The following is a 23,808-nucleotide window of genomic DNA, read 5'->3' on the forward strand; positions in this document are numbered from 1 at the left end:
TAGAAACTAAAAAAACCTAGTCCCCACGTATTTTCTGTTTCTCTCCCTGGCCTTAACAGAGTAAGTGGCTGCTCAGGTGTTATGAATCAGCCATTTAAATCTGAGAGTGGAGTCTTGGGCATTGACAGAAGCTTAGGTGTGCTCAGCCAACATCTGGGAGTATCCCCAGTGTTTGATTGGGGAAGACTGCTTTGTTGGTCAGACCAAGCCCCATGTTCAAGGCTGCAGGCCTGATAAGCTCTTGCTCCAGTAGATTTGGAAATGGGGTGTGATTGGATTTCCCACTAGACTCTACAGTCACGTCTACCAATTAGTCCTTCAAAATGGAATGCCCTCAACAAAAGTGACCCCTCCAAGTGCACAACAGCCTGGTAATAAGACCCTTTTCTGGGAGATTAGAGATATCACCTCAGATCTTTACTACTAATTTGGTCGTGTCATACTGTTACCTTAAACCCAGGGCCTCAGCCTGCCTAGCATAGCCTTTCACCACTTTGTCTGATGAGCATCTAGGTGGACACAGGTGATCAGGACCTTCCACTGGGGCCTAGTCACCCACTCACTCCTGGTACCAAAGGATCAGCTGGCTGGGATCAGCTGACCCCTCTTAAATGGGTCCCTGACCCAGAAGAAGGCAACTTGTCATGCTGGGTTGTGGGTGGCCATGTCTGGGAATCATCCAGGGTCTGGAATAACAACCAAGATCAGAAAGTGCTCACAGAGCTCAACTATAGGAGAGCTGGGAAGCCAAATCTGCCCAAGGAGCTGAGTCAGAGATCTGGAGAGTCAGGCAGAGTACAGAGTCAGAAGACTAGCCAGGTCAGGTATCTGAGAAATCAAACTAGGAGTTGGGTTAGGGAGAAAAAGGGTAAGGCCAAACTTGGGGTCCATAGGCAAGCTGGATCGGGTAGCTGAGAGCCAGCAGAGGTCTAGGCGACAGGGTAGACATGTACCCAGGCTGCCTTGCTCTTGGCTCATGATAGGGCCAGGAGGGCTGGAGCTTGAACTGGCCAATGAGCTAAAGAGAAATCCCAGGGCTCCAGAGAGCTCGCTTTATTTATTGGAATTGCTCAAATATTCCTTTTTGTTTATGTTATTTGGGCAAATAATATTTTATGCCAGAAGAGCCTTGCTGCAAGGTGTAGGATGGCTTACTGGGGAGATGGGAGGGCATTGAGCGCGCTCAGGTGGAGTGTGGTGGTTCGTGTGGGTTTTCTTTAATTACTTGCTGGGGGCTACTGATGCGCTGGAGGGACTGATTAGGTGCAGAGGCCCAAGGCCTGATTTTGGGGCCTAAAGACACTACTGATGCGCTGGAGGGACTGATTAGGTGCAGAGGCCCAAGGCCTGATTTTGGGGCCTAAAGACACTACTGATGTGCTGGAGGGACTGATTAGGTGCAGAGGCCCAAGGCCTGATTTGGGGGCCTAAAGACACTAGGGAGACCAGCAAGTAGGTGAGGGAAGGTTCTGGCCGGGCCAAATCAAGAAAAGCCGGTGCTGAGCAGTGCAGAGAAAGCCACCCAAGGTGTCAGCCCAGGAGAACTGAGGGCTGACACCCAAGTAAGATCAAAGGCATAACAGGTGAGATCAAGGGAAGCCAAAGTAAAAATAGGTCAGGACTGATCACCAGAGGACATAAGCCCTATAACAGAACGTAAGACCAGCAACAACTTTACTCAACTTTGTTTGTACAGTGCCTCGCACAGTGGGAACCTGGTTTGTGAACAGGGCTCTTGGGCTCTGCAGGGTATTACTCAAAATACCCTGCAGAGCCCAAGAGCCCTGTTCACAAACCAGGTCCCCACTGTGCGAGGCACTGTACAAACAAAGAACGAAAAGGCTGTCCCTTTTCCCAGGTGCTTATAAGACAAAAGACAATGGATGTCAGGAGATTGGGAAACATACAGAAACAATGAGACATTATCATTGTGATTCATGCTTGGCAAAGAATAAGAAGCTGAATCGAGTCCAAGCATTATTACTGCTTTTGGAGAGTCTCATCTTACTGACCTCCGCTAGAAATGCCTTGTTGCCACACATCTTGCTGCCTCTCCACAGCTGGGAATGCGTGCTCTTTTTTCTGTTCCGCTCCTTCCTGTCATGGATATTCTTCTCCGCTGCATGCACAGTGTGTTTGTGGTCCTATTTTGGAAAAGCTAGTAGGTCTACAATGTACCATATCACTCAAGGAATCTGCTCTCGGCATTCCCCTGAGTTTCAGGTAATAAGCCCCTCAGTACCACATGATTGTTTTCACTCATGTTTACGCTTCAGTATTAACAAAGCTCTGGGAGAAGGATTCAATTTCCTTCTCACATATCCTCAAAAACATTGCTTACTAAATTCTGAGCTACCATATAACAGAGCACATTTTGACTGGTGGGATCTCTTTTATTGCGGGGGATATACAAAGGGAAGGAAACCAGCTAGACTCTCCAATGGCACATGAATTTGTAGACTGGCAGCTAGATGTAACATCTTTTTACTTGCAAATGGGGCACATCTGATCTGGAGTCAGTGAGCTACAATAAACCTACAACTCTGCAAGAGTGTTTTCACATAGTGACTTTTAAGAGGACAACTGCTAAATTGCAATGTGTTTCAGACTGCAAAGGATGACACTTTTCCAAAATGAGACAGCAAACGACTGAAGCCATTCCTTTTTTGGGTTGGTTTTTTTTTTATTGATACTTGTCTTTCAAATCACACACAAAAAAAGCAAAAAACAAACACTGAGGTGTGAAATGGGAGTGCAATATCATGACCATTCCAGCACTTCATATGTCCAGGGAACACACTGTTAATCAATGCCAGAAGCAAAAAGGCCAATAGCTGTTTTACCATGCGTTAAGGATCTTCAGCCTTTTGGTGATTCCTTTCCCTTAGGTCCTCATTAAAATACACTAATCAACAAAGCATCTTTCAGAATTGTGCTCTCTCCAGTAAAGGGCATTTTGGTTCTGCTTCCAATTCCCCAGGTCTGATTCTTTTCTCATCTTTTGTGCTGTAAATCAGCAGTACCCCTATTGAAACTAGTGAAGTTACACTGGTGTAAAATCACCGTAAGAGAATCAGGCCTGAAATTGGCATTTTCACATCACCCAGGAATTACTATAAGCTCAAGTCCACTAAAACAAACTGAGTGTGGTGCAATGAAAGCACGCTTTTGCCATAAAGGAGGAATTTCTCAAAGAACTGGAGCATCTGCTGGTTGAGGCACTAAAGCTAAGGGGTATCTGGAGCAGCGTAGACCTCTTCTTGTCTCAGAGGAAGGAGCTTAAACTCCTGAGTATGGTGGTGGAGACTCCTTAGAGGGCATTTCTAAGGCTTCATCATATGATGGCAGCACAACCTGGAAAGAGGAGAAGATCAGACTTACTCTGGAGAAACATGAATATTGATCTTGGTTTTTTTTTTGGCATTCCCTCATGTTTCTGAAATGGTCTCTCAGTATCTCTACACTCAGCCTCATGCGACTGTTAATATGATGACCAATGAAATGCATCATAATACTGACATTCAAATTAGACTTTGGATTTAACACCCCACTAAAATGAATAGGGATGTATCATACCTCAAAGGCTCCCATCCAGTAACATGCTTGAATTTGAATTGAATAGCTTGAATTGAAGCAAGAATATGCATGCTTGAATTTAAATGTGTACTTAAATACAAGCATGCAAGTCATCCTGAGGACTTCACTGGGATTCCTTGTAAGCTTAATCACATGCTTAAGTCCTTTACTGGATCAGGACCTTATTATTTTAGGTTTGCAGAAGGCATCAAGGCATCTCTGCATTAGTTCATACCAGATATCTTCTACAGAGGAGAAGATTTAATTCACCTGTGCATTATTCCAGATTTTACATTGCTACCATTATAATTCTATTGCCCTAAGTCATATTACATCACATGAAAACTGGAATAACACAGACTGAAGAAAGAGCAAGTTGGTACTTTATAACCTAACTTGTTCACAGAGGCATGAGCCTATTAAAGCTCATGCCTCTCTGAATGAGTTGGTCTATAAGGTGACACACTGCCCTGCCTTCTGCCTAACTTCATAGTAACATGGATAACTAACTCAGACTGTTTAATGTTTGTAAATGAAAACTTCTCTGTGGCTGACTGTGCTGCCAGAGGGGTGTAGGCAACATGGATAACATGCACTTCATCTATCTGTGTCCTGTCTTTTTGTGATGAAATCCAGGTGCCACTTCTCTGAACTCACCTTTGCAGCAAACTCTGGCACAAATTTCACCTCCTGTCTCCTGCTGGCCTTGATGTACTTGTAGCATCTCCAGACACATTTGAACATGAAGGCCTGAAAATGAAAGGGGAAAATACACCTGTCATCACATTGCTGCGTTTGGATGCCATGGCTTTGCCAGCTGCAATATCACCACAGACCTGCCATAGCGGGGCCCTCATCCCTGTGGATCAGAGCTGCCTTAAAAAGTGGGTGCTAGATAGTCTTACATCCTAAATCTCCTGCATCTGCCTAGGTATTTCATTTGGAAGATGAAAGCTATCTGTGTGCTGAGTAGCCCATAGATGGCTTGATTCTGCAAGATGAAGTCAATAGCACTACTTAGGGCGTTAGAGTCAAGCATGTGCTTAATGGCCTGGCTAGATCAAGGACAAAGGTGCTCAGAAAGATTGAGCCCAGAACTACGAGGAAAGTAAATGTGTTTCTGCTTTAATTTTACTTTTCTGAGTGGGCACTGGCCCAGGCATTTCAGTTGCAGAAAAGCACTGTGAACCATAAAGTCTACAACCCATCCAGTTAGCAGGGAGGCCAAGGCTCCCCTTCCTACAGGAACTGATTTGAAAGGTCTGCTCATTCAAGGAAATATTATATTTTCCTTAGTTCAACTGGTTTTTTTTTGTTGGTGAAATACCCTCTGCCCTTGGAAGGCGTTATGGAACACAATAAATAAATAGAGTTTTTTCTAAGAAAATGGATCAATTGACAGATGGTGGCACCAGAAAATAAGCAAGGCCTGTGAAACATACCTTATTAAATCAATATTTTCCTTAGTCTGTGTAGCGAGGCAAAGTCGTGTGCCTCTTATTTTTACTGGCATGAGAATGCATGTTAAAAAGATTAATGCTGGGATTTTCAAAGGAGCCTAAGGGAGTTAGATGCCCAAAGCATGAACCACTGAGACAACTGCATTTTTCTGTAACAATGCAGATCACAAAGCCCAAGATGAAGGGTATGAGAACTGGGGACAAATAATCTTGGTTGATAAAATCTGGCTATGGAACAAATTTCCAAAAGGAATGAAGCAATGTCAGGGTCTGGCCATCTTTAAGAGACATTGCAAAACCTTTCTTTTTAAAGAGGCCTTTCTACTCAAAGACTGTCATTCACAACAATGGTATTCCCACTGTCCAGTCAACTCAGCCAATCTGATGCTCCCCCCTCCCTTATTCTGAAACAAATGAACTGAAAATCAAGTAGGTAAATTAAATTAAAAGCCCATAAACCTGGCCCAAAAAGAGGGGTGTTTTTCCCCCAAAAGAGAGAGAACCATCAAGTCTACTAGGGATTTAATTTCTGCTAGGGATTTATGTGGAAGGAAGTCAGATGCTATGAGCTCCTATACAAATGCAGGGAGGCTGCTCCAACATGCTGTAATTACAGCACATCATATCAGACTCGACTAATCGAGTCTGTTGGAGCATGGTAATTACTGCGCTCCAGCAGACTCCAGCATCACATCTAACAGCATCCCCATGCTGAAAAATGGCAGTGGGGCGCTTTAAACCAAAGCTCATTTGCCGAGCTTTAGTTCAAAGCAACTCGCTGCCATTTTTTAGAGTGCGGACGCAGATTCACGTGACGGTACAAATGTTTCAATAGCACAGCTCTCAGAGCTGCACTAATTAAAGCACCCCCTTCCTCCCCACTAGCGTCCCAGAGCATGTCTATAAATACCCTATGGTGATAGATAGCACTAAAACAACCCTAAAAGAAAGAGAACAAGAGAGAGTGTGCTTCCACTGAAATTCAGGGTGTGCGTTCTTTTGACAACCTCAGCCTATTAGAGAAAATCTGCCAGTGACAGTACAGCTGAGGATAACTATAGGGAAGGTGGTGATGGAATTCGTCAGATCTCAGTCTGGTGTGGGTAACAATGGATTCCTAAACTGAAAATCAGCATCTCCTCGACAGTTATCCATGTGGCTAGTTGAGGAAGAGGGAGCCTTTGAATTCTTGATCACTGCATGTTTGGATAATTCAGAGAAAGGTAGATTTGAAAATCTGTCATTAGAAATTGAGTCAGAAATGTAGTTAAGGCGGGGCCACCAGAAATGGACTTGCAAGTGCCCATTGTTGGTGGCATCCTAAATCAGGACTTCTGCAACCTTCTGCTTGCAGTGGCAAGGGGTGAGCAGGTTTTGTGTTGGTTAACAATTCTATTAAGATTAAGTCTGAGTCTAACAGCTGTGTGAATACATACAGGATATTAAGTCTACAATTTTCAATATGATCAGAAGGAGTTAGGCACCCTTCTACCACTAGAATTCAGTGGGTTTGAAGATGTAACTCTTTTAAGCTCCCTAGAGTATGCCCATCTGAAATCCAGGACGTCCTTGTTTCTGTGGTGCATGAGGGAAGGAATGGTCCTACTCAAGGGCCTGGTCAGATGCGGGGAAGCTGCGCTGGAGGAAACGGTGGGAGGCAGGAAGCAGTGACAGCTGGGTAGAAGGAGGATGAACTGGGTGGGCAGTCACTACAAGAAAGGGAGGTATTATCATGGGCTGACAGAGGGCTGAAAACGTACTGCTTTCTGATGGTATGCTGAAAAGAGATAGGAGTTACAGGTGGATGAAGAAAGGATGCCAGAATGAGTGAGGACTAAAACTGGCTATGTCTAAGGCATTCAGATCCAATGATACTAAAAAGATATGTGCTCTATGGCTCATTTCCCTGCCAGTTACTGTGTCACTTGGAGCTCTACTAAAGCTGCCATAAGGCAGACAATCCCAATTAGTTACCTGGCCTACTCAACTCACCTAGCAATTGTGTGGCATTTGCAGTGTGAAGCAGTACAAAAGCACCATTCGGATCTTTGGATGGGCAAGGTGCTATCAAATATAATGGGACACGGTTCTCAGCCATCAGGCCCAGGTAGCATTGGACTGAACTGGGATGGAGGGTTGTGGGTGGAGGGGTGGAGGGGAGAGAGCAATTTCAGGAATAGAACAACAGGGCGACACCATGTCATATTATCTTCAGTGCCAACAGTGGACTGGTTGGGGAATGTCAAGATGGCAAGGCCTGGCCTCGTGATAATAATATTAGCAATACTCAATACTCACAAACGAATGTGAAAGAAACCCTTACTGCCTCCCATTCCCCACCACAAATCCTAGCTTTACTACTGACAAGTTTCTGCACCCTTTGTATTCTGGGGGTTAGGGGGCTATTAGCTATATGATGCAGTGTATTCACACTGCAGTATCTAAAGTATAGGTACATGGGGAAGCATCTCCTTTATGGTATGCCACACAGTCATTGCCTATCTCCCCTTTCTCTTGAAACCCTTTCGCTTCCAGAGAAATCAGTCATAATTCATCTGGGAAGTAGATCAGTTTTTCATGGCATGCTTGAACCTTGAAGGTCTATCAGGCTAACATAGGTAAGGCACACCTGAACAACGCAGTTAGCATTCATATTCAGCTACCTCAACTCCCTGGCTCAAGTGATCAGGTATCCTCTTATTGCTGGGTTAACAGGGGACACTTTTCAGCAACAGTTGTACCTCTGGAAACTTAACCATACTTCCAGCGTGTCTCTCTTGAGTCCTGTGCAACAGCAACAGCAGCCCTGAGTATGTCCAGGTGCTGTATAAGGGCAAAAGCCTTGTGCACTTTATATGCCAAAGTGGCATGGATACAGCCAGGTAACTGCAATTTTAGGCACATCCACAGTTCCAGGTTCTATTTCTCCCCATGGTGCAAGAGAATCACCCTGTGTATATACCTCCTGGAAACAAGCAAGTAGGGTAGGAGAAGGACCCTCCTATGTATGCTGGTTAGGGCACTTTTGCAGGGAAGAGAAGACCCAGTTATCAAGCCTTTCATGCAAAGGAGAGTGGAGGTGGGGGCTGAATCTGAATCTTGTGTTTCTCATCAAAGTGCTCCAACAAGGCCAGAGGATAGGTATTACCCAGATTACCTCCAGCCAGGCTGGCCCACTTCACCATTCATTTAATATGCATTGGATAAACAGCACTGGGAAAAGCTCCTGCCCAGTTGGGAGCACAGGCCCTGGCTAAAACCTGACACCCGCTCCCTCTGAGGCGGGCACACAGCTCATTGAATCAGATGCCTTCTACCTTGCCCTCTTTCTTCTGACCTTACACCTCTCCTCTCTTGGCTGTCTAGGAGGAATAGATGCCATGTGCTTGCCCCCCACCATCACTACCCAATCCCTCAACAGTCATCTGTATTTCAGTTCAGTGGGATGATTAGGCCCTTTACTGATCCTGTATTTCAGTAATGGGCCCTGCTCCTGATCACCCCGCCCCTGAATTTCCAGCCCTTGACAACCAGATGATATCACTCTATAGGCAAACCTGACCAGAAGGCCATATGTTTGACACCCTTGCTGTAACTAATAGCCTTCCTATAGGCTGAATTATGTTTTGGTATGGCACACCCATAAGAGACCTCAGGGGCAGTAACAGAAAGTTAGAAGTCAAACAGATGGCTCCAGATGTACAGAAACAACATTTAAATGGAAAGACAATAAAAGCCTGTAATGGGCCATTAAACAAGGCAATGGATACAAAAAGCTATGGGGCTGATCCAACATGCACGCAGATGCCATCCTATGAGGTACAGTGAATTGAAACTGATGGGCCTTAGTAGGTCAAATCGAAAACGTTTCAATTTGGTACTGTGTCCCTCATGAAAACTTTATCACACAAAACCAGTCTCTACTTCCAGTTGCCCTGGCTATCTGTGTTTTCACCTTGCCATCAATTCCTGCTGGAAGGAACTGAAAGGATTATCACCGCACTCAGACTGTGGAGCGCTGAGCAATTTCCCTTTGTGTGGTCCTGGGGGCAAAGTTGTGTTCTGCTGTCAGTTATCAGTAGGAGAAATTCAGCTGGCACTGCCATGGAGATCAGGAGCCCCCAGCGGAGGTGAATATAAGCTGAAATAACATCCTTATAGTGAGATCAATTAGGGGGAGGTATAGCCTTGTAGGGTTTTAGCATAACACCCATCTCCTCCATCAGAAACTCTCAATATTTTACATGTTACAGATGGAAATTTTAAGATCACCTCTTCCTTAGACCCTTAACCAAAGAGAGAACAGTCATGAACCCCGAAACGTACTTCTTCCGCCCTCACTGTAGATCTCAGTCCTCTGCTAATTTACATCTCTGTAATTCCACTGTTATCCTCCATGTGCACCATCCAAGTGCTTACTCCATCTTTGTTTAGACTTCTCTTGCGCACAGTGTGTTGTGGAGCAAACGACCATTTTAAATTCAGTTGCTACCGTTACACCTCCCCCCAGCAAAGAATGAGATACTCCCTGGGTACCAACATCATGCAAAATGTAAGAGGTAAATTATTGAGGCTGTTATAGGCCATATGTTCACCCAGTACAAACTGGCTTAGTTGCACTGAAATGTTATGGGTGTAACACACACATACTGGCACTATACTGGTCCAATATATTTCCTTTTCTGAAGAGTTTATTCATAATCACACCCCTTTCTGCCTATCATCTCTAGTATGAAAAGCCATGGTGTGTTACATACTCATCCAGTTATCCATGTAGTAAATTCATACTGATTTCTATTTGCCAGGATCATTAGGAATTCTGCTGGGAAGCCAGAAGTGCGGTGCCAGACAGGATTCTGGACCACCCCCAGACCCCAGTGCTCACCAGTTATGCAAATATTAAGAAATATGATGAAGTCATGTCTGGAGTGCAATCAGATAAGACATTGTGCTTCATACCAGCTAGTCTGGCTGTTTGAGAAGAATCTTAATAAAAAAATTCTCCAGCTTACAAGTAGCATTTTCATTCAGATAACATCAGATAACATCTGCTAGAATAGCTGAAGAAGTCTGTGGTTTTCTTCGCTGGTCTGAAAGCAGTCAATGAAAAATCTGTTCTCTGAGCTATCAAAGCAGGAAGAATAGAAAACTCCACTGTGAAATAGTTTTCTAAATGGTAAGAGGGATTGAGCAGCTTGTGGTTTTTAATTAAGTTTAAGGACAGCATAGCTGTCCTGACGTTGATGTAGTTGCATTGATTTTCCCCAGCTGAATATCTGACCTCCTGTCCATTGATATGATTTATTCTGGCATGCAACATCAGAATGGTTTCTTATCTTTGTTTCCAAACTCATTATGCCCCTTAAGGTTGACATCCTAGTGACACCTATAAATAGTGTAGAGAGAAAGAGCCTCGTAAAAGTTTTCTTTCATATTTGTTGTCTATGGAGTTATAGAGCAGAATAATGTGAGCAGTGACCCTCTCATATACGTATCTCTGAGGTTTAAGATCTGTCCTGATACACGTGACTCCTGTTAAACTAAGTGAGAGCCCTTCAGTGGCAAGATTTGAGAGGCAGAACAAATTCTTCCTGTTATAAGTCCCGCAATGGACATCAAACTTTACTCACAGCATACCAGTTGATATGGGCAGTTACCTTGAGGAGGAGGACAGCAAGGAATGCAATGGAAAAGATGATCATCACTTTGATATACTCCTCAGAAGACAGCTTCTCCTGGCTTGGCAAAAAGCTCTGTAAAGAAGGGAAGAGTCTGTAACAAGGTATATATAGTCATTCAGATGTCAAATGCGAAATTAGGTGTTGGCACTTTCAATCTGAGTCTTTGCTTTAGCAGATCTCATGGAAGGTTTGTGCGGCTTTAGGACATTTTGATTCATGTGAGGTGCTAATATAATAATTCAAGTGATTTTTTTTTCTTTTCCAGCTCATAACCATGTGTTTGCTAGAGTTTTCCAGCCTTTATCGAGATGTTTACTGACATCTGGCTAGATCTTCAAGACTATCTGCACCCATTCGGATAGGGTTGTGTGGAACAGTATGTCTAGAGGCAAAATCCCTTTCTCAGATCAGCCAAGGCAGATCTGGAGTTGGTCAGGATTTTCAAGGGCTGGTCAGGATTTCAGTGTAAATGTTTAGAAAAATTATTTTCAATGTAGTTACCAATGGAAGCATGTAAGGATTACCTCCAGTAGCTATGAAATCTCTATCCATGGAAGATTTTAAGAGTAAGTTAGACAGATACTTGCTTGGAATGGTTTAGCCAGGAATGATCCTGCTTTGAGCAAAGCGGTTGGCTAAATGACCTCTGGAGGGCCCTTCCAGCCCTATTTTTCTATGATTCTATAAAAGCTGAAAAATCTGAAATATTTCAGCTGAAATAATGCCTTGGTGCCTCAAGACTGTTGTAGTGGGTTTATCTTAACTTTCTCTCTTCTTCAGTACTACATCTCCCATGATGCACCACTAACATACCTCTCGGAGAGAGAAGTCAGGGAAGTACAATAGTTTCATCAGTACAGCATGACCTGGGAGATAGTCTGGCTGGGGAAAAGGGGGACATAAAGCACCATGGTGGCATTTCAGAATAGAAACAGATCAGTTTCCAGGTCAATATTTGGATTTCAGCTTAGCCCAGTCTCCCTCCATTGCAGATAGTATGCACTCACAAAATGTACACCAGCAAAATGTGTTGTAGCATTTAAGAAATGACTGCATAGGCAAACTCTCATTTATGCAGGTAAAGTGAACTGCCAATGACTTCTTGTCACTGAACAGAACAGGCCTTCTAATCCTGCTGCAAAAGCAAGCATTATAGTATTATGCACTTCTTTGCTATAACAGGAAACATTGGAGAAACTGTTTGCTGGCTTGCAAGATATACTAAATCAGGGGTTGTCAACTGGGGTCCCCCCCCCCTCACTCCATGTCCAGCCGCCAGGGGTACACTGATCCAAAATCCCTTGTACTAAATCATAGGATGACATGCATCACCCAGGCTCAAGATCACCGATTATTTATTACCTACCGAGTTGTTCATGGACTTGAAGCTGAGATATGCTGGTACCTCCATGTATGAACTGCAGAGAGTTAAAACACTCAGACAGAAATCCAGTAGCTGCATAGCATGGAAGGGAGCCTTTGTTTGTCCTTGCCGCAGGGACTGAAACATCAGAGATATCAAGGTATTATTTGGGGTTAAAAAAAAAATCACATTACTAGATCTCCTATAAATGGAAAAGCCTGATTTGCTCCAATCTGGCATTACTTCATCTATAACTGCAAATAAATTAAGCAAGCATGATAAATCAGCACTTCAGGTTATAGAAAATGTGATTAACATTAAATGATGAGCCCTCCATTAGGTTTGTGATTCCTTAAGGGCAGCTTCACAGGGGCAGAAGAATTCAAACAGGCTTGAGTGAAATCTGGCCTCGGTGAAGTCCACAGCAAAAGGCCCATGAACTTGGAAAGGGCTCAGCACCTTGACCCTCCCTACCAGGTTGGATAACTAAATCAAGTGGCACCAGGATATTTTATGACCCCACCACAACAGCATCCAAGCACCCCTCGTCTTTACGTATGGTCCTCCTCCAAACAATGCTGCCCCACCTCACGGGATTATCTGCCCAAATCTACAGGTAGGAAACTGCACCGCAGAGTCCAGGGCACAGTCGACATTCTGAAGTTTTGCCAGTAGAGCAATGGTAGGGAAAAGGGAGAAAAAAATCCCTTACTAGAATAGTTACGCTGCCAACAATACCATGGAGACACAGTCATACCATCAAAAAAAAAATCCCTTCGCTGGGATAACATATCCCATTCAGGAGTCTGATATAAATTGCACCAGACCAAGGACACATTTGCTGGTGTAAGCATTATCTCTACTAGGTAATGTTGCTTGTTGAGCTCTACCCACAATCCTGTTTAATTGTATACAAGCCCTGAATGACCTGCCCAAGATTACACAGGATGTCTTTGGCGCAGCTGGGAATCAAATACAGGGTTCCTAATCTCCAGGAAGTGCCTTTACTATTGGACCAGACATCATTTATTCCAGAGGCAAAACAAGCTGGTTCTGCACCCCGGGCAGCCGCCAAGGCTGGGTCAGCAGCACCAGTAGGAGTTGCCATTCTTATGTCTCCTCTAACTCAGTTCCCAGTTGCCCTCATCACCCACCCCTAGTTATGCTACTGCTGTCTCTTTTCTATGGCCGGATCTAGTTTACCAGGTCTGAAGTCCTTCCTCCAAAAGTGGACAATACATGAGCTATCAAAAAAGCACAAGCCACTCCATAAATTAATCTAAGCCAGTAAATGTCTTACTGCTCCTGTGCCATGTATTCTGGGGGTGCCATCACCTATGGTGCTACACACACACACACACACACACACGTACATATGTACATATAGATATAGATATACCTATGTCAGGGCCCCGATATATATGTATTGGGGCCCTGACATGCTAAAATGTGGTCTCATGATTTCTACCTACCATATGGCTAACAGATAGGATTGCAGGGACTTGTATGTAGGAACTGAAGATTGTGAGGAAGCTGAGGAGAAAATCCATGATTTGCAAAGCCATGAATGGAACCAGGAGGCGTTCTCTGTTCTGCAACAAAAGAAGCAGGCAACAGTTATTATTTCTCTGTCAAGTAGTGGCCTACAATTGAGCTTGAATGGCTGAAGGGGAAACTATTAATCTAAAGTGCTGAACAAGATGTGTATTATATGCACATAACCCCACCTTCATGATAGTGGTGTTAAAAACAGGCAGTAAAAGTGGTTGATATTTTATTTTTTTTCATGGAAAGTTTTGATTTTTGACAAAAAATTGAAAATAAAACCATTTCAATTTGTAAAAATATGCAGCTCCATTATGAGGTATAAGTTGGGAGCCTGTGTTTTCCCTTCTATAAAAGCCAGGGATCATGGCAAGACTCCATCTTCCATGACACACTGTGGTTTCTCTTCTAAAAAGGGGAGTTAGTTGCATGATGGCAGTTCTTGACTCTTGTATATTGTGGGCGATAGTCTAGTCTATCTCCGGAGCTTAACCCATAGAGGAGAATGAAGATATGATGCAATCAAGCTATACCTCCCACGAAGCACCATGATATCGTTGCAAATCAAAGTAGTGAAATCGCAGTGGAAAAATTTAATTTCTCAGTAGAAAGAAGACTTTTAATTTTAAAAGATGGCTTAAACAAAAGCCCAATTTCCTGTCAAAAGGTAATATTGAGAAAATATCTTGACTGCCCTACTAGATGTGTCCTGTCTGTGAATAATTTTGAAAGTGACTACTTCAGTGAATTTGACACTGCAAATGGCAGGTTTGTTTGTTTTTTTAAACACCTCTTTATAAAACTCAAAATATGTATTCCGGTCCTACCATATGGTTATGTTGCACAAACTTTTTCAGCAGCTCTCTCAGCTACCCTCTTTTACCCACAGTTTCTCATATCTTCCAAAATCAGTAGTGCTATTCAGAAATGACATACCTTCACCACACCAAGGAGAAGGTTGAGGCTGATGACAAAGAGCATGGTGATCAGCAGGAAACTGGTGGTGATATCAGCTAATAATAATAATAAAAAACGATAGTAAAACAACAGCAATGATCAAACACAACTCAGCACAAACACCCATCACTTAAAATTAAATGTCACCTTTGCATTCAGCAGGAGTTTTTGCTGAGTTAAAGGTTGAAGAACTTGGTCTAAGTCAAACCTTTTAATTTACCACAATGACTTCTACTCATATAGGGTTGATTTCAGGACCTCCAATACCAAAACCACACAAGCTAAAAAGGATGGTGTTTGTGTGCCAATGGGTTTGAATGGAATGATTTTTATTCCCAAAGACCCTCACTTAAAGGTAAGTATTCTAGCCCCCATGTACTAAACTTGAGTCCATATATGTTCCTCTATGATTTTTGAAGTGGGAATTTCTCCAGAAGACTCCTTCATGCTGCACCAAGGTAGGGAGCACTGATCTAAGTAATACAGGTAATAGTGGCAACAATATTCCCTAAATCTCTCTTTTCCTTCACAGGAATTATGCCTTGGGTCCTGCACTCCAATTTCTTTGGGGGTTTTGGCTGGCGGGTAGTAAAAGAAGGCAGAGTAGGTATGCTTGGAGAAGTACAAGCCAGGTTTCCTCTCCTTTCCCAGCCCTTAGCCAGCTCGTGCATAGTGCCATAGAAGACCTCAACAAATATCTCATGAGGATGTGGTCCCTCTGCACAGGACCTCCATTGGTGCAAGGTCTTCACTACTATCAGAGTGGTGTCCCTTCAGTGATTTATACAAATAAACAAGCCAATGGATGAAGAAACCTGGTGCATGTGTTTCTCTTTCTTCTGTTCTGTTTCTTTCTCTGCATCTCAGCTTTCTCCCACAACTCAGACTCCAGAGAAGCACAGGAATTTCATGAGCAGAGATATGTACATTATGTCATAAATGTCCATACACATGGCAAATGAGTACAAACAGCATATACCGTGGTGGGGTATGGCCAACCAAACTCATAGTAGGCCTCTGCCGTCTTAGCAAACCAGTTCTATTTGCCGAAAGTGTATTTTGATTAACTTCTGGCCACAGCAGAGTTTGTTTCCTGAATGTGGCCAGAAGGGACTTTGAATGCCTCCTAACATTTCCTTTGAATGCAAAAAGACCTGCTTCAGTTTTATGGCCCAATAAACTGGCCTGGTAAAGGCAAGCAAGGATCATAAAAGGGTGCTTTAACAGCCACACACTCTGCTTATTTGGAATGGGATGCTAAGGTTGATATATTGATGATGCGCAACAGAGTTGCTGCTGGACAACTGAATTCAAAGGAGGGGCAGGATCCACAAGAAAAATTAATCTGCTCATCTGTCAAGCCTGTTCTACTTCAGACAGGAGTGATTTTTAATTTTTTTTGTTGTTGTTTGCCTGTAGTAGGTAGTCTATTTATACTTCTTTCTGTTTAGGTATGGTACTTTTTTGGCTGATTCTATTAAAATTGTAATGACTTCTCTATTGTTCTCACCACATTGACCAATATGTATTTATTTATTTTAAAAAAGGAAATGAATGCACCCAAAAATTCATTAAGGGCATGTTGGAGATCCAACCTGGGGGTAGATATTGAAAGGCCCTAAGGCCAAGTAAGCATGTGCCTTAAAGTTGGTTGGGAAAGTTTTGACTAAATGTGGGGTTTTTTTCCATAGAAAATGACAATACAGTATATCAGAACTAAATCTTATTGCAGAAAGACATCATTTTAAGGATCCAAGATAAAACTGCCAATAGCCTAGCAAGATGTCCTGTGGGGAATTTGAACTTAGTTTTTCAAAGTTTCATTTTAGTGTCAAAGCCCCAGGCCTGTAAATCAGTCTCTCATATACCTTCTTTGGCCAAATGAATGCTTAATTATATCTACAAACCAGATCTTACATGAAATGGCAAACACTGTCATTATTTCTTCACAATCTAAGTAACTCCTTTTAATCTGGTGCAATATATGCATGGCAAGAACTAGGGACAAATAGAAAAAAAACTGGGTTTTTTTTTTTGCAGGGGAGTCACTCTCCTGAAACTTCGTGCACTTCTTCACTTGAAATTAGTCTGAAGATTTTTGCAATGCCTTGCTACATTGCCTCATTTCCAGTTTCTGGAACTAGAGTGGCTGCTTTTGGTGAATTCCTACTCTGACCAGAAAAGGAAATGCGAGAGAAATCATGAGCAGTGTTCTGTAAAATATTTGGATGGCTTGAGAGCACCTTGAAATGCAAGTGGCTTGAACTGTATTACAAATATGGAACATATTCCACATGGGGCGGGGAGGGAGGCAGGGGAGATTTGAATACCAAACTTGGCGTTTTTAAGTTTTGTTTTTCTAACACAGTACTGTTTTCAATCAAAATCATCCTATTTTTTGCAGAAAAATTTCATGACTTGTAAAATTTGATATTTTGGCTTGAACAAGCAGTGTATTTTGATATTGAAACCACATGAAAATTTGAAATTGCACAGTTTTTGGTGGGGGGGTTGCTTAAAAATAGTCTTTTCCTTAAGTTTGCATAACATGAAATAATTATTGGCCCTGAATTAATTTTAAATGTAAATGTTATTTGATAGAAAAAATTGCCAGTTTTACACAGAATTTTATGCAGAAATTCTGTGGAATGAATGTATGCATGAGATTCTGCAGGAATTGTATGCATTGGAACAATATTCAAATTTAAAGCATCTCAGACAATTTTGTTAAGCGAAAAACATGTATTTTACACATCATTTCTTCACAGCAAACCCTATACTCATGCCAGCTATTGCTGGCTGACAAACAGTGTATATAGAAATCCTGTTTTATTTGGCTTTCCTTTCTTTTCTTCCCATTCAGTGATGCATCTTCAGTCTCTCTGTGTATTGCATGCATTCTGGTTAAGGACATATTTACACAGCCAGGAACCAGTAATAAGTTTGCTGCCATTGCAGAAGCGAGTCTGCATCTTTGCAGGGTTCCTTTTTGTTCAGCTGGTAGTTATAGTTGGTTGCTTTCTCTGTTGGAGGCTGGTTTCTGGTTTATTAAAAGAAGTTCCAAAGCTGCATCTCAAACTGTGGTTTTACACTGGAAAGTGACTCTTTAAAAATAGTGCCCTGTGTTTCCACACGTAAAGTTTCTGAGTAAAGTCATGCTGAACCAACTCTCCTCCGGTAAAAAATTGGCTGCTATCTTTTTAAATGTTTCAGCCATAAAAAATAATCTCCTCCTGAGCTCAGACAGTCACGCAGGGTCCTTTCTGATGCAAGCAATAAGAACTTTGTTAATGAAGACACTTGTATTGCATGCGCTACCAACCCTGCTCTCTCTTCCACTGCTTACTTTGCTGTGAAATATAATGGGGCATGAGGTGTGGGTGGCAGATGGGAAAGTGAGAAATCCAGGGAATGAAAAAAAAGGGGGAAGGAGAGCGGGGGAGATGGAAACAATGTGGAGACCCGGGAAAGGGAGGGATACTAAAAGGAGAAGGTGGGGTTGAGGAAAGGTGAAAAGAACATTTCGGATGGGAGGGAGAACACAATAGATGAAAACTGGGAGGTGAAAGGAAGGCCCCTTTCAAAGACTATTACATTCAAAGGAAATGCAACTGCCATTGACTTCAGTTGCCTTTGAACCAGCTCCTAACCGTCAACCAAGATCCTTGGGATCCGAGGCTGAACTTTGCAGCTTGGACCCATCTGTTCCAAAAACCAGTCTCCTAAAACTGCCATGAGAAAGAGTGGGAGAGGAAACAATATTGGATTTCATTCACCCTCTCCAGCACAGACCCCCTCAGCTTCTCACCCACCTGCTACCTACCAACTTTATAGTAGTCCTTGCTGAGTTCTTTGCAGAAACCTCTGCCAATAGCCACTTCCAAAGAGTACTCAATCAGAAGTAGCAGACTCATGACCTGGAAGAGCAAATACAAAGGAGATGGTCAGGAGAGGCATCTGCCATTTTTTAATGAAGAAATGAGTTTCCAGAGAGTTATACAGTTTAGAACATCACTGTACAATGTTTCTGAGGGTCTCGGTTTGCTACAAGCAATACTGATGGATCTAGGGCCATATTCTATCCCACCTGTTAAGTATTTAAATGGACTTGGATGCCAAAGTGCAATTCTACTCCACTCTGTTCAAGTCCTGAAAATCCATGAATACATCTACTTTTTGTAACACACCATCAGGACTGAGTCCCAAAAGAGCAGAGAGGAGGAGGAGGACCCACCCATCTTTTCCATTAACTGTATTTCAGGGACTTAATAAGGATGAAATAGAACCACATGTAGGCAGTTAGACACCTAGGCATAAAAAACAGTATAATGCCTCCCCCTACACCACCCACCTACACACACATAATAGTTTGAGGTTTACACGAACAGCCCAAATGGGAAAAATCAAGCTTTAAAATTATTATTTAAGAAAAAATAGGCAGTTTGAAAACTAAAATTAGGCAGTTACAGCACCACAAAAGGCATTCACGATCCATTCCTCTCCAGATGTGACACTGACAGTCTCGCACAGCGTTTGCTGTAGAACTAGGACCCGAATTCAGTCCCAGCGCTGTGTTCCTGCCCTAATGTTCTGCTTCCTTCTCAAAGCTACATTGGCTCTCCAGGGAGAAATTCATTTTCAACACGACAAGTTTTTATCTCACTCAGACAGCTGTCCATCAGCAGATCAAAGTTCAGCTATTCAAAATGGAGTGGTTTCCATTTAGGCACATAAGAAATGACTGTATTGTGAGCCCATGGGGGCAGTAAGTCCTGCAGGATTCCAGCTGTGTATGCCAAACACCTGACCCTCTTGTGAACTAAGGGCGTGTATGGAAGTTGCTTTTCTCACCTTTTAATGCGAGTTATTGCTATGATTTAACAGGAGTCCACAGCTTTATAGCACTTTAAATTAACCCTTGTTAAATGAGGTATTGAATTTGGAGCACTGTATTTGACAGCACTTCAGCAACTTACCGCACTTTAAATAACTTATGTATGCTGGTCAAATGTCTGGCAATTCTGTGAGTATCCCATGGGCTTTGTGAGCTTGTTTAGTAATCCCTGGTACCACCGGGGAAGCCCAGGAGCACAAGCCAAGCCTGCAGAAGCCAGCAACCCACCTTGCTCTCACACCTGCTGCCAGAAACTATGCTGTCATGTGCTGTGATGCTGCTGAACTGGGGGTATGGGGAAAGCAGCTCTGTGGGCCAGACTGCAAGTGCCCCAGGAGATGGTCTGGGGGGAGGGGAGGCTGGGAGCTCCAATCAGGGCCAATAATTATTTCATGTTATACAAACTAGAGTCTGGAGTTGTAAGCCCCCCAAGGTGGGCTGCATGCACAGGCACTAGAAAGACCACAGGCTGGAGAGCTGGGCCAGATCCAGGGAACTGGCCACAATCCCCAGCTCTGCCACAGACTCCCTGCTTAACTTATGTCAGAGACCCTAACCCCTTAGTAACTCCTGGGTGCCTTGGGCCCTCCCTGGGAAGTGAGGACGTCCATTTGGAGTCCTCCAGGCCCCTCCAGGCCCAGTGTCTCAGATGTTTAAATACACCATGTGGGTAAGACACACACACTCATACTCTGAGACCCTGTGCAGCTGTGGGAAGGGGACCAGACACTTGGACATGCTCTGGGTGGGACACACACATGCATTCATGCACATACATACACACACACACATACACCCTGAAACCCTGCGTGGCTGGAGGGGACCACATGCTTGGACATACTATGGGTGGAACACTTACACACACACCCACAGACACCTACACACATGCACACCCTCACACAAATGCACACATACCCACACCCATACACATGCACAATGGCCTCCATGCACACATGCGTGTGTGCATCCCTACCCTCCACACTGCTCAGGACCCTGCATAGCTGGGAACCACAGGCTTGGAGCAGGGCTGGGTGAGAGCTGCTTCTTGGCCTCATGATGAGTGCGGTGGCAGCTCTCAGCAACAGGGGACATGCCGCAGGTAGGACACGCACACACAACCTGAGACCCTGCATGGCTGGGGACCAAATGCTTGGAGCTGAGCTGTTAGTCTACATGAGAGCTGCCACCTGGCTTGCAGTGCCTGCTCCCAGCATGGGGGTGGGGAGGGGGAGCGGGGAGCAGAATGAGAGGCTGAGTGACAGCCTCTAATCCCACCTCTGTCTTCTCCACTGGTCTGGTGCTGGCCAGGAGGCTGTGGAGTGCCCCTTGCCCTATAGTCTGGAAAGTGCAGGGGGGCTCAGAGGCCACCCCCCACCAAACAATGCACTTCTGTCACGTTTAAAAGTGCTGCAACTTTATAGTGCTACAAAAAGTGCTCTGTGGGCACAGACCGAAAAGCAGCTCCCCACTGTAACTCATAGCACTTTGCAAGAAGCTCTGTGAGTTACAATGATCCCCCAGACCCAATAAAAGTTCACTGTTGGGATCAGGAGGATTGGGAAATCCAGCTGCTGACTGCCAGCCTGCAGCTGGTCTCCCCTAGCAATGCCCGTCCTCCCCCCCAGCTCTGGCACTGTTTTCAGAATGGGAGGGGGGAAGGGGAGGAGAGGGAGCTTGTTTTAGGGGTTCCCCAGGCAGCACTGGAGGTGGAGTGAGTAGATAACAGCCTTCCCCACCTTGGGGAGGGCTCCAATACACCTGTCTGTCCTTGAGCACTGGCTAAAAACCCCCCAGATCGAACTCTCTGTGCTCCCTTTCCCCCCTCCCATTCTGAAAATAGAGCTGAGGCTGGGAGCAGCACAGACACAAGTTACTGAAGATGCTTTGGTTTGGAGCATCTTCATTTGAACCCTCATGCAATGAGGATTCAGATTTTCATGGGATTGGGCCCTTTTAAAGTGCTCTGCAGCCATGCACTTCTGTTTGGTCATAGCTTCAGAGTGCTGTCGGGGTATATCACTCGAAAATTGTTACTTCTGTCTGCCCCTTAAATTACAGCATAGAGCATGTGCCTGGAGCACTTCTATATGGTACACCCCATCTGTTTGATAAAAGCACCTCCTCAGTAGAGATTTTGGAGGCATTTTTAAATCCCAAAGACTAGTTCACTCTCAAACAAAATAATACCTACATTCCTGCTGTTTTCATTCCCAAATCCCTTTCTGGTCTCTACTGCCAACAGTTAAGTGAGAAACTAGTGAAGAATGATATCTAAACGACATCATAGTGACATTTTAGCACTAGAGCCTATGGATGGCAACCTGTAGCCTGCAGACTGGATCTGGCCTGTGGAACAATTGGATTTGGTATGTGGAGCAGGGACTTCACCATTCGGCGGTGGGGAGCTTAGCCTGTGACTTACCACAGCCAGGTGACTGGGCAGTGAGGCACTTCACTCATGTCATAGTATGGCTGAGCAGCAGAGAGAAACAGCTGTGGGGACAAGCAACAGTAGCTGGGTCCTAGCACTGGCATGCCTTGGATCTGAGCTGGATCATTCCAGCCTGCCACCAGAAAACATTGCTGACCCCTACCCTAAGAGAATTAAACAGGGAGCTCTGGGTTTCACACCACCTACAGCTTTTGTTTCAGGCTGCCTGTGGACTCAGCAGGCGTGTCACACAATTTATGCTGTTCACATTCAGAAAGCTTTCTTGACATTCACCAGGGTGAGAAATTTAGAAACTTAATTTATGCAGAAACTGAGTATGTCATATAGCATCAACCTCATAAATCAGCTAGATTATCTAGTACCAAGAATAAGCACTGGAGGTGCCCATGCACTGGAGTTGTATCAAACTACTAGATACAAAAGACTCCAGCCACTGCTGGAGTTTTGTCGAGAATGGAAAATGAGCAGAACCATCTTATCTAAACTTCAGAGATCTCTAAGCCTCCGGTCGTAGGATAACAGAACTTACAACAGATACAGAAAGAAACATCACAGCCCCCACTGAGATAAGTTAAAAATATGCATTCTATCTGGCTCAAACAGCTTTTCACAATATTTATAGGTGCTTTTTATTTCAAACGGGCTAGCTCAAAAACATGACGCAGATGTCGCCATACCAGAACTGTTGTGGTTTGTATGAGCGTTTGCAGTGCATGCATGCATGCAAGTGACAACACTGCAAAGGCAAACAGACAGCAGAGCAAGTTGAGAGATGGCTATATGGAAGACAAATACTCTTTTCTGCAGCATGGCAGTCCTCAGCGGTACTGTACAACTTTAGAGCACAGTTTAGGTGCTACATGTAGCTAAAGTCCTACACTGAAGAGCTGACAATCTAAGGAGATAAGAAAAAAAGTGGGGAAAAGAAAGGATTACCTTCCTATTTCGGCAACGGGGAACCAAAATTTGGAGACGTTCAGTGGGTGGCCTTGAGATTAGATAAGCAACTGCTGGCAGACATGAGAAACATACTCATGTTCCCTGAGTCATTCCAATTCCCCGAGTCCCAGCAAAAATACAGTCCTTTGATGTCATTACAATAAAAGGACTGCCTGTTGTAAAGCAATCAAGGAAGGCAGAGCTTGAAGTGTTATTGTAACCATGTTGGTCTAGGACTGCAGTTTTCAGTCTGTGGTCTGCAGGTCCTTGGGTTCACAGACTATGCCTGAGGGGTCTGTGAAAGATGGCTATGATCAATCAAAAGTTTGTGACTATCTACACTTACAATTCAAAGGGGCCTACATCTTCATTCAAAATATTTTAGGGCTGCACAAATGAAAAAAAAAGGTTGAAAACCACTGGTCTAAGATAGAAGCAAGAAACAAGGTGCTTTTTTAGGGGGGATCTTTTATGGGACCAAATGTATCACCGGGGAAAATGTTAAACAAGATTGTGGGCACAACCTTCCTCCCCCCCGACCCCAATCAGATCTGGGAAAGAAGTAATCTGGAAAGAATGAAAAAGGCAATTCGTGCTCATCCCTATGGGGACTGTCAGGAAAGTTGAAACAAGCCAATAGAAGCTGCAAAGTTAATGCGCATTGTGCCAGGGCACCTTTGGTGCCGTATACTTCAAGGGCAGAAAACAGGCAGCGGCCAGGTGCCTGATGAGGGCAGCCACTTTGTTCCCAGAGATATAAGCTGGGCTGCAGTGTGCTGCAGGAGGAAGGAGGGAACATCAGGCTGAGAGGCATCTCTGGCCTGGTCAGCAAGTAAGGGCAAGGGTATGAGGAGGAGGTGGCCCCTGTCCTGGGTGAGACATAGCACTCCACCCTTCCAGGGAAGGGTGGCCTAATGGGGCTCCTAGTGGCGTAGGAGCCC

At 44.0% G+C, this 23,808-nt stretch overlaps 1 protein-coding gene across 1 annotated transcript in view; it reads right to left on the bottom strand.

The window, feature by feature from the left end:
- Window positions 1-2,384: 2,384 nt before the first annotated feature.
- LAPTM5 (lysosomal protein transmembrane 5) overlaps window positions 2,385-23,808 on the bottom strand; it is a 37,556-nt gene continuing 16,132 nt past the window's right edge. Inside the window, exons 2-8 of the mRNA XM_090058282.1 lie at window positions 18,406-18,499; window positions 14,562-14,638; window positions 13,553-13,672; window positions 12,084-12,218; window positions 10,694-10,789; window positions 4,234-4,326; window positions 2,385-3,354 (exon numbers count right to left, since the gene is read on the bottom strand). Coding sequence (XP_089914408.1) covers window positions 3,280-3,354; window positions 4,234-4,326; window positions 10,694-10,789; window positions 12,084-12,218; window positions 13,553-13,672; window positions 14,562-14,638; window positions 18,406-18,499 — 690 coding nt within the window. The 3' untranslated portion in view covers window positions 2,385-3,279. The remainder of the gene's footprint in view (window positions 3,355-4,233; window positions 4,327-10,693; window positions 10,790-12,083; window positions 12,219-13,552; window positions 13,673-14,561; window positions 14,639-18,405; window positions 18,500-23,808) is intronic.

This window comes from Crocodylus siamensis, chromosome 7, assembly GCF_052110815.1.
Source record: "Crocodylus siamensis isolate JL-2025a chromosome 7, ASM5211081v1, whole genome shotgun sequence".
Classification (NCBI taxonomy): Eukaryota; Metazoa; Chordata; order Crocodylia; family Crocodylidae; genus Crocodylus; species Crocodylus siamensis.